Source organism: Plectropomus leopardus, chromosome 14 (genome assembly GCF_008729295.1).
Source record: "Plectropomus leopardus isolate mb chromosome 14, YSFRI_Pleo_2.0, whole genome shotgun sequence".
Lineage (NCBI taxonomy): Eukaryota > Metazoa > Chordata > Actinopteri > Perciformes > Serranidae > Plectropomus > Plectropomus leopardus.
The window spans coordinates 21,905,961-21,917,889 of NC_056476.1; the positions used below are offsets into that span (position 1 = coordinate 21,905,961).

Below are 11,929 nucleotides of genomic sequence, written 5' to 3' on the forward strand. Positions count from 1 at the left end.
CAAGGTGGTCCTCAGCACAGACACATCATCTTTCGACCCAATACACAGCCGGCTGCATGGGCCCGTAGCCTTTACCTAAGCTGGCCCTGTACTCTTTATCTGAAAGGAACTTGTTGGTGTGACATTCAGCTGGTGGCCTTTAATCCTCACAATGCTGTCTCTCAGTCATCATCAGTAAATATAGTAATTGATTTGACGACTGTCATCCCATATATACAGCATATTATTACGTTACACTGTCTATAAATTGTGACCAAAATACGGAAAGGAATTAATTGCTAAATTGTTTCTCAAGATTACAGCAAGCGTCCAAACCTTATGTTACAAACACATTTACAGATTGCATACTTTAGATCTTGGGTCTTCAACATTGGGTTGGCAACCCCTGGGGCAGTGGGTTGTGGGCCAAAAGTGGGAGTCCATTCTGAACAGATGCAAGTAACTCACAAATGTGTCAAGGTTAAAAACAACCTTAAGTTTGAAGTACAGTGAATATCCAGCACAGAGCTTTTATTTTGAAGTGCCATTTCTCGCTATAGAGTGAGTGAATAACAGACAGCTACTTAACAGAGACAGCAAACTAGCTTGACAATGTGGCCAAACACAAGTATGATGCCGAACATGTTCAACTGTGTGGACCTTGAATTAATGACTGAGGAGAATCTGGACCCCATGCCTGGACATCTTGGGAATTGCTGCCTAAGGGTGTCCTCTTAGAGTTACTGGCCCATCAGTGTGTGGTACTTATCTAAAACAACGAGGTGAACTGAATAGCTTACGATTATGTAACAACTACGTGACTGTGCATCATAGACTCTCATGCAGTTGTTCAGATTTTCTTCATTTTTTGGCTGGTTTTGCAGATTTCAAGGTTAACATTGTGCCTGGAGCATGAAGCTCCCCGACCGTCCACCAGCAGAGGCCCTGACACTGATGGCCTAACACTGTTTTTCTGTACACACTGCATACACACACTCTTCTGTCCTGACTGTTAGTCAATGTGGTAGTTCAAATTTACACTGTGATCTGTAGCCTATAGTTACGCTTGTACTGACTCAGCAGCGAAAAGGTTAAAAAAGACAAAGATAGGTAGACACTAAACATCATGCATATATCTTTCAAACACGTATTGTAGACCTGTCTGTCTCTCTTATATTACTTTTTTGTTTCTCCAAAATGTGATCAAATTTCGCCAAGGAGCATAGTTAGTGACAATAGGGGCTCAATGCTAGCTCAGACAGACCATCACAAAGGGCCAACTTGATGAATTAGAATTGCATGTACTTAAGATACTGTCTTGATCCACAGTGAACTGTTTTGGAACTTTCTGAGCAGAAGCTGAATCCTGGAAATTATGTGTTTCCATTTGCAGGTAAATTAAGGTTATGCTGATGCAGAGACATTAAAGGATATTATACCAGATATTAGATATCTGTATGAGTTTTAGACTGTGTATTGCAGGAAAAAAAGGTCAAGCTGTGTGTGAGGTGACTGGTGGGGACATTAGGACGTTCTTTTGTTGTAAAGAGAGGAAATGAAAGCTGGGAAATGGTGTCCTAGTCTGGGAAAATGCAGATGAGCCATATAGGTATGTTTGATTTGCTGACTCCAGCTGTGCGTGGAGAATTCCCCTGACCCATCCTATGGACCTGGTTGCTGTGTGAGGCCACATGTGCCCCTGTTGCAAAGCAGGCAGGCCCAATACGCAACCCCCCACCTCACTCTCAGTGAAAGGGCTGGCCATTGAACTCTCAGGCAAGTGGCAATATTTGCTCACCTGAAATACACACATCTTGCCAATTGGGGTCGGGGTGGGCTTGGGGACCAGGGAAGAACCCCTTGATGCAGCTGTGGCCCCCGGAGAAAGACCAGACCAGGAAGTTTTGTGGCTGGAGGAGGGTGGGGGCTCTTTTGGCGGGTGGCTGTTTAGCAGTGGCGGCCCTATTGTGTCTTAAAGGAGGCAGGGAGCGTATTTGTTCGAAGCTGCAGGAGGCTGATGAGGTGCTAATCTGTTGAGTGGCCGTGTCATTGGGCCACTGTTCCCAATAGCCTGTTAGCTGTCAGGGCCTGTAAAAAAAAGGCACAATTTACGGGCCCCAGGCCAGGACTCAGCCATCGGTGTCCACGGGTAAGCAAACACAGATTGAACACTTATGTTGTCGCTCTGGTAGGGCAGGCTTTACCACCAGGCTCCTGGGGTGACACGTAGGCAGCCTCTTTTCAGCCCTCTTCATGAGTTGTCGGCCCCCCTCTCTGCTCCTCTGTAAACACTACAAATTAGCCATCTGCATATGGATGGGCACTCAGTCCATACAGGAAGGAGACTGGTAGAATGGAGAAGATACAGGCTCTTCTCGAACCAGATATACATTCTCCACTATCAGCTTAATTTCTATGCTCATGCATATGAAACACACACCCAGGCACGTTTCAGATTCCTGCTCAAGAGAGTGTGAGATTTTGTTGTATGGTGCTCTGAGGCATGAGGATAATGAAAAGCGCGAGGGCCGACCAGTCGTCTGAGATGGGTTTGGGTCAGCAGTCAGAGGTAATCCCAAACTTGAATTTCCCCATCAGCCTGGAATACAGATAAGACAGCAGCAGATATGACCCTCGCTCGCTGACTGACTGACTGATGGAAAAAGGAAATGGACCAAAAGCCTCTCTCAGATGTAGAGCTGAGATGTGTGTGTTTTCTCAAGAGGTCTGTCAGAGATGGTTTCAGCCCAGCAGATTTGTAGAAATTGAGCATCGTTGTGACCAAAGGAAGATCTGTGTTTACCTTTGTTTTAAAACATATAAATTCAAAACTAGATTTAAAAAATCAATCGATTCATCTAACCATCAAGGGAAAGTGTGTAAGCAGGTTATGCCCGTGTCTCTTGAGTCAGTTAGGATTAGAAAGACCATTACTGATACACAACTTTTTAATCATCGGCCCAGGTTTGCCCTCTTGTCCATGCTGACGTGGATTTGACAGCATGACGGCCGAGTGTGAACGGCAATAGCTCATCATGGATTATGGAGAGGGGCTCGATTGTAGTGATATTTAGACACAGAGCTTCCCATGGGAGCCTGGCACTTTAATTAACATAGCACTAGTGGCCCCCCTCCTGTTTTAATTGCCTTCAGTCTGTGATTAAATGTGTATTGACTCTGCAGTTGGTCCACTAATGAATAACAATGTGCTGATTTGGTGATATTAAATCTTTTGGCTCTAATACACATCCCGTCCACGTCGCTCAGAAAGTTCAGACATCACAAGGAGCCATGGCATCTGAGTACAATTCAGAAAATATATCAGACAACGCACATTCCCACTTTGTGTTAAAGGTCCAGTGTTTAGGATTTAAAGGGATATACTGGAAGAAATGGAATGTAATGTAGTTAGTCTGACTTCTTTAGTGTTTAATTACCTGGAAATAAGAATTGCTGTGTTTTCGGTACCTTAGAATGAACTGTTTATATCTACATAAGGAGCAGGCCTTTATCCATGGAGTCCACCATGTTTCTATAGTGGCTGACAGTGGATCCAAACACTGGCTCTAGATAGGGCTATTCGCATTTTGTATGTTCACATCAGCCACTATAGTTAGCAGGCATCAGCATCGGAATAACACTGACTTTTGAGCACACATTGGCAGGATTTGGGCTAGCCCAATCTGTAATGTACAGCATAGGAGAAACACTGATTTGTAAGGTCAAACAGCTTCATGCTGTGTTTTTGCTGGTTTTAATCACCTGCTCCATTTGTTTAAGAACAGGAAGAGACCTCTAAGGATAATTTGGCTCCTGGTATAAATCTCCTGATCAGCGAACACTTATAGAATTCTAACCAAGAGAGGTTTAATCGAGTTCCAATCTGCAATCCTCACCATTAGATGCCACTAAATCCCCTTAAATCTTACACGCCGCTCCATTAATTCATTCAATCAGTCATCTTTTGTAGTTTGCTTTTGTGTGAAGTATTAAAACTGGCAGATAGGCACTATTAATTACGCCATTTCACCTTGAAATGTCATTAATAATGCATAAAAGTGGGCTCCACTTTCTAATAAGGCTCCCTTTATAAAAATCCTTCGGCCTAAATGATTCATTGGTGGTTAATAAATGATTAGAAATCATTCTAAGTCATTAAAAATAACACATTTTACCTTGTCAGGTTGTGAAAACACAATCTGGCAGGGGTTTATCCTTTCTTTTGGCAATAGTGTACTTATAAAAGTTGGTAATAAATGTTAATGGGGGTCTCACTTCCAATTCGCCGTCACATTTTGCAGTTACATTTTTTAATAAGAAAATTTGGGTACATATTGTCATATGGCAGCCCTTTCTAAAATTATGTGGTCTCTATTCAAAGAGTCTAATTTATACTTAAAACTGATCTATGAAGACTTAACAAATTATTTATTAGTCATTAATTAAGTGATTTGTTACAACACAACCCCCCCTATAAAGGGTGTCTTATCAGAAAGTGTTGCTTAAATTAAACTTTTAACTCTACAACAATCTGAGCTCCTAAAGACTCTAATTTGGTGCACATACATTCTTTGGTGTCATCTGGTCTTTGCATCTCTTGGGATCCCACCGCTCTCGCTCTACTCCTGTGGTCTAATAGATAAACTGTCACCTTGTTTGATAAATGAAGGGCAGCGGTCAACATAGGGTCCTTTACCATGACAAGAGTATTGAATCTGCAGTGCCCTGGATACAGTCAACATAAAACATATCGAATGGCATTCCTCTCCACATTCCTCTCAATATCAAAAGGTGCGTATTTGAGGATATCCTTAGTGCGTTTACGCCTGTGTTTGCGCCCTGACCCACTGGGGCCAGTGCAATAACTTTGGACTCCCTCCCACACTGCATCTCGTTGCAATGGCCACTCTGGGTTTTTATTTAGCTGGATTGTGTGCCTTCCCAGTCCAGCCGCTTTTCAGATTCATTTCCAGGTAAACACAGTGTGGCCAGCCACAAACCTGCGGCCAACAGGCGTTGTCACAGCTGTGGCAGATAATGGCAAGTCCAAACTCCAGCCCGGGCTCTGGAATGTTTACTGTCACCACAGGCAAGTTGGCAGCAAACATTTTTTTTCTCCAGCACTTTTCTAAAGAGGAAGACTCTCTCGTTATTAATTTTATTTTGATGAATTACATGCTTAACCCTTTGCCCTCTGTGTTGTCTTGTGTGACTCGGTGCACTCAGACGGATACAAAGCCCCAAAAGGGACATTCTTAAGTGAATCTAAAAAAAAAAAAAAAAAAAACAATCCTCACTTTGAAAGTTGAAACTTAAAGTTAACACATTCCTGCCAACAACTCCTGGGTGTTTGAAGGAATGCTCAAAAAGTTCCACCTTCCTCTCACAGGCCAGGGAGCACCCAGTTTCCATCCCCCTGCCCTGCACCCAAGAAAAAAACCCAGCATCTGTACCAGAAAAACTACATCATGGTGTCATTTTAGGGACTTACTCATGCAGGTGTTTGTGCTTCTTTAACTAACTCATTAAACTTTCATCATTTAGTCATGTTTGCCCTTGTCATAAGCAGTAAAGGAATGACACCTGAATGTGTGAAATGTGACACTGATCATCATGGAGGCTAATTGATCGACAAAGTGGAAAAACTAGCTGAGAAAGAGGAGACATGCAGGGCTCACTGCTGGTCTGGGTGCTGGGAATGTGTACTCATTTGGAACAACAACTTAACAAGAACACAGTATGATACTGCAGGTTTTTTGACTCATCCTTGAGAGAGAAAGTAAATGCAATTCTCATTTCCATTGTATGCTCAGGGTTGTGAAAGCATGAGCTGGGAACAGAATGATCAACAATACATTCAGCAGCGAGAGCATTTAGAAACACAATGCTCCATTTAACGTGCTGAACTATGAAAATAAATCATTTTAAGCTTACAGACATCATTGCAGGTGACAAAGACAAGTGTCTGCATTTGACTTTTGGAAGTCTATTCTAAAATGACCATGGAATAGTCATAACAGATATGATATCTGTATCTGATATGTAGATATGTAGATGTCTTGCTCAATATTTAAAACATGTGTTTTATCCCCTCCAATAAAAACGTCAAGAAGCAGAGGACTTTTGATGAAATTATAGACATCTCCACCACAAGTTGATACAGGAAAATTCATCACAGGCAAGAAAATAAGTGTATGATAGTCAAAATTTGTCATATGTGTCCCCCCAATTTTAAAACAAAACTCAACCTATTTCCTTCATGTTAAAAATAATTTTGATAATAATTTTTTTTTTTTGCCAAAATCATGTTGCTGTCCTTTTAACACACACTCACATTTCATTTCTGTCGGTTTGTAGCAATTTTGAGAATTCCAACCTTAATATTTATATATGGGTCTGATGCATTGAAACTTGTAATATTTCAGTCATTATTTGACTTCAAACCACAAAAGGCTCAGTGAATAAAAGGTACTTTGACGTTAATTACGCCACCCTTTGTTGCAGCTTAAGAAAACGTGATGCTGTTCGGTGATTTCATAATGAGTAAAGTGCACTATATGGTCATGTTGTAAATTTCAATCCAAGGTAAATAAAAAGATGAAATATTATCTGTTTTACAAACTTCTGGTAGTCTACACTTCTGATATATATATATATTTTAATTTAATTTCATTTATTTCACATAAAAGCTTTGGTAAACAAACTCTCAGTGATGTTCCTCTTTTGCTTTGTAGAGATGTCATATATGTTGCCCAACTTACTTGTGCCCTATTTTTTTTTTTTTAAAGTTATCAGGGCAATTATTTTGAGTGACTTCCCTTTGCTACAGAAACACTCAGCGTATCAGCACACACACTACAGAAGAGCAGAAATGAGGAATACATGCAAAATGAGGTGACAGAACAGCACAAGACCTTGCTGAAGTTTTTGTTTTTTGACCAAAACCAAAATGTGACCTTCACCCATGTGAGAGGACTGTGGCAGGTTGATGATTAACTGTGGAATTAGCAACATGTCTCATTCAGGAACATAATGTCATGCAGGTCAAGGACCATTTTAGAATACTGGTGATTTGGTGTCTGTAATTTTGGAATAACTGCACCAAATGTTTCAAAGCCTTACGGGGCTTAAGTAAATATCTGCCAGGAGATTTTTTGTTTTTATACACTTGAGTAAAAATTTGTCCTTATTTTTTTTTGACATGGAAAAACACCACACAGGCTTGTGTAACAATAACTAATAACCACTATCTTTTTGTCTTAAAAGCACACACAAGTTTGGATTTAGACTTGTTTTTGTGCAACAGAAATGGAGGATTTATTTAAATATTTTGCATTTTCAAATATGAACTTGCTGCATTATTTATCAATATCTGTTTGAAGATGTTTTATACAAGGACCAATTCGGTTCCATTACATATATAAAACACAATTGTATTTTAAACACCTAGAAAAACGTTTCCATAAATAATATATAAATAATATCCATAGATAAAAATAATAATATAAATAAACCTTAGATTGTTATTTGTGTTAATCGTTTAATTATTATGGAATTACTCTTTCTTATAATTATTAAATAAAAGGTAATAGCCTAAAAAACAGTGTATTGCCTGAGTCAAGCCGAGAGCGCGCACATTTGACCACCTCCAGCTCTCTCCGGTGAAATCCCCAATCCTCAAACACACACAGCTTTTTCTCATGATCTCATTTCCAAGTTAAGCAGACTCTGTTAGTCCCTCGTCAACACGACAGGTTTACTCGCCTTTACTAATGGCTCTCTATACTGATAGTTATGCTCTTGCGTAAATATGCAGTCAAATAGATGTACCACTACTGACACGTGGCTGGCACCGGACTGCAGGCCTCACCTTGATGTTTGTGTCATACAAATACTGTACAGGCTGCGAGAATTAAAGGGCCTCGACAGCCCGGGGCGAGTGCGCGTGTGGCTGTGACGGTGGATATAAACATTAAAGGTAAACTTCCATTATGAAACGCGTGCAACAAAAGGTGATACAAACAAAACATCAACGTAATGTATACTTTGAATTGGCGTAATTACAATTTGTGTGAACTGTAAATTCAATTCAGTAAATTTTTAAAAAAGGAGGCTAAATAAACTGTTGGTTTCACGGCACCCTTATTTATTGTGGCTTACATTATTTTTGCATCAATTAATTGTCAAAAAATGTAAAACAAAACCAATTTACGCAAATTCTCTGGATTTTAAAATGTTGCACAGATTTTTAAAGAATGATGCTGCTTTACGTGCCACAAACAGCACAGCCAGTTGGAGGCAATAACCGAGAGAGGGCGCTCTGAAGCTTTGCCTGGCATATTCAGCACTAATTAAAACATTTGGAAACAGTTATTCAGTCATCCAGGTTAGTAAAGCAGAATAAAACCTCTCTCTTTTTTTGCAAATATTAGTAAAATAATTTAGAAATAAACCCCACTTCATTAGTGGCAAAGATGTGGAAACAAAGTGATTTGCATTTGAAAATAATTGTGAAACAGCTGTGTTGAAGTGATGAAATGGCTTTTACGTTTATAAACCGTTTTATTAAAAGAGCTTACATTATTTCGATGTTGCAGGTGCACATGCTTGCATTCATGGAGGCCAATATTAACCACGGGATCATTATTCTTTGCAGGTTAAAAATAGGTAAAAACACGTTATTCTTTGCATAACCCACGAACAGACTATATCACACAACAGTACAGTCCTGACAATATACTGTAATATTACCAAACATTTTTCTTTACCTTAATACATTCATGTAAGCGCATAGATGGATCAACTTTTATTTTATTAATACATGTTTTGATGTTTTAGTACTGTTGGTGTAAAATGATCCACAGTCACAACTTGAGGTTATAAATTCCTTGAACGCAACACAATTAAAAAATGATTTCAGCTCTGTTGAGGTGGAATAAACGCGTTGGAGGATGTGCGAAATAAAAAGCCCACCAAAAGAAGAGCGCCAAACATTCCTTTTATAGCTCCCTTTTTTGTGCCTCGGCCAAAATACAATAAGATTAGTTTATAATGAAGCTTTTCATAAGAAACTGTTCTTTTCAGTGAGTGCAGGTGTACTACAATTGGGGTGGAGAGGGGGGAGCTTGAGGAGTCTCACGCCTAGGTGCGAGGAGATTATTCAAATAGGGCCCAAGGCGTAGAAGTAGGGATTGGAGGCTTGCCTAGCGCACAGAGCTATATCACAGCGTTAACAGGCAGCACGGAGCGTCATTTGAACTCCAGTCACTGACAGACGCATTTCACGGCTGGCTCCATAAGACACACATCAACGCCAGCCCTTGACGAAGGGACACACCGACGACCCAAATACACCCAGTGGTCCCCAGTCACCTGCTATTAGAGAGACTTTTGGCTTTTCCCCTGCTGGGAGACGCTTTGTAAAAGTCCTCCATGATGCTCGGAGCAGTTAAAATGGAAGGACACGAACACACCGACTGGAGCACCTACTACGGAGAGCCCGAGGTGGGTACCTTAAATATATATTTTTTCCCGTCTAAAGCCAATCCCATTTTATACAACTCAATATTAGCCCTGAGATAATATTAACTTTGTGATCAAATATTGACTTGAGGCGCCTCCAAATCCTCCCCCATCTCCACGCAGCGCACTATCCTAACAAAGTTGCTTGACATGTAGGGGGGAGAAACTTTTCACTCGGATTATAATTTCATAAATCTTTTCGTATCTTTACTGAATCAGATTATTATTTTTCGCTCCTGTTTCCACTCGACAAACATCGGAGCTGTTTGGTTATGGGGAGATTGAGTCAAATATTTGCGCTGCGTTCGTATATATTACGCGGAAGCAAAAGAACGTCCAGGCTTTACGAACCAGTGCGCATTTAAAATAATCTTAATTTAAATAAATGCTCATATTCTGATTTTACATCAGAAAAAATGACCTCTGTGTTTAGTAATTGCTGCTTTTATGAACTATAACGCCTGCGCCAGATGAAACTGATGATTGCCTCTTTCCCTCACTGACAGTGTTACACCTCGGTTGGCAACATGAACACGGGCCTGGGAATGAACTCTATGAATACCTACATGAGCATGTCCGGCATGAGCACCACTGCCAACATGACGGCCAACTCCATGAACATGTCATACGTCAACACGGGCATGAGCCCCTCCATGACCGGCATGTCACCGGGCACCGGAGCCATGAACAGCATGGGCGCAGGCATGACGGCCATGAGCGCAGCCCTGAGCCCCAGTATGAGCCCCATGACCGCGCAGCCCGCATCCATGAACGCGCTGACATCCTACACCAACATGAACGCCATGAGCCCCATCTACGGACAGTCTAACATCAACAGGTCCAGAGACCCTAAGACCTACCGCAGGAGCTACACGCACGCCAAACCGCCGTATTCCTACATTTCTCTTATCACCATGGCCATCCAGCAGTCTCCCAGTAAGATGCTGACACTGGCCGAGATCTACCAGTGGATAATGGACCTGTTCCCCTTTTACCGACAGAACCAGCAGCGCTGGCAGAACTCCATCCGCCACTCTTTGTCATTCAATGACTGTTTCCTCAAAGTGCCCAGGTCGCCGGATAAACCTGGGAAAGGCTCCTTTTGGACTCTGCACCCGGACTCCGGGAACATGTTTGAGAACGGCTGCTACCTGAGGAGACAGAAGCGCTTCAAGTGCGACAAGAAGACGAACATGAAGGACAGCGGCCGTAAAGGGGGAGACGGCGGCTCCTCCAACAGCAGTTCGGAGAGCTGCAATGGCAACGAGTCCCCGCACTCCAACTCCTCCTCCAGCGATCACAAAAGGTCCCTGTCGGACATGAAGACGAGCCAGGCCCTGAGCCCGGAGCACGCCGCCGCCTCCCCGGTGTCGCAGGGGCAGCACCTCATGTCTCAGCATCACTCGGTCCTTGCGCACGAGGCGCACCTGAAGCCGGAGCACCACTACTCCTTCAACCACCCCTTCTCCATAAATAACCTCATGTCCTCGGAGCAGCAGCATCACAAAATGGACCTAAAGACTTATGAGCAGGTGATGCATTACTCTGGGTACGGCTCCCCCATGGCCGGGGCTCTTTCCATGGGCTCCATGGCGGGGAAAGCCGGTCTGGATTCTTCATCCATACCTGACACAACTTACTACCAAGGCGTGTATTCCAGGCCGATCATGAACTCTTCATAAACTTTTCCCCCCTCCTCCATCCGATGTGGACTTTCCCCACCCCCCTTCAATTTGTACATTTGTAAAAAAAATTATAGAGTTTGTGTACAATATGTATTTCAGATATTTTTGACGTTTCCCACCGTTTTAGTTGTCGAGTTTGTTCGTAGCCTAATTATTTTGAGAGAGGATGTTGATAATAATAATAATGATAATAATAATAATTAAAAGTAATGATAATGTGACGAGATCTGTTCAGAAGTCGGCTTCAGGAATGGACCCCAAAGACAAACAACAACTTGCTGTAAAATAGAGCTCCATCTGCATCCAAGGATTCCTACATGAATTTAAATGCCTCGCAGGATTTCTTCAATCATTTGTGTAATTCCTATTTATGGCTTGTATATGTGTATTCTTGTAGTGACAAGAACAGAATCTATATTAAAGTGTTATTGGTTTTGTTTTCTGAATATGATGGTGTTTGACCGTTATTATAATTATTATTATATAATGCCAGAACAGGCAACAATCGTCTCCACAATTAAATGCAACCAGTACAGAAATTATGTTCCTACCGAGGGTTGGACTATGTAAAAATATTAAAACTGAATATAATAGAACATTAAATAACTGTAGGCAAACAATTTTGCATGACATAAAAACATTATTTTTTACGAAAAATTCATATTGAATATAAAAACGAAAATTTGTTAAGGGGAAAATGCAATTAAAAATGCATTTCTTTTTCTTTATTTTTGTTTAGCTTT

At 41.3% G+C, this 11,929-nt stretch overlaps 1 protein-coding gene across 1 annotated transcript; it reads left to right on the forward strand.

The window, feature by feature from the left end:
• The first annotated feature begins 9,402 nt into the window (after positions 1–9,402).
• On the forward strand, positions 9,403–11,585 carry foxa2 (forkhead box A2). Its single transcript, XM_042501108.1, has 2 exons — positions 9,403–9,483; positions 10,008–11,585. Exons 1-2 carry the CDS (start codon positions 9,412–9,414, stop codon positions 11,181–11,183), a joined length of 1,248 nt encoding a protein of 415 aa, XP_042357042.1. The 5' UTR covers positions 9,403–9,411; the 3' UTR covers positions 11,184–11,585.
• Positions 11,586–11,929: the final 344 nt, after the last annotated feature.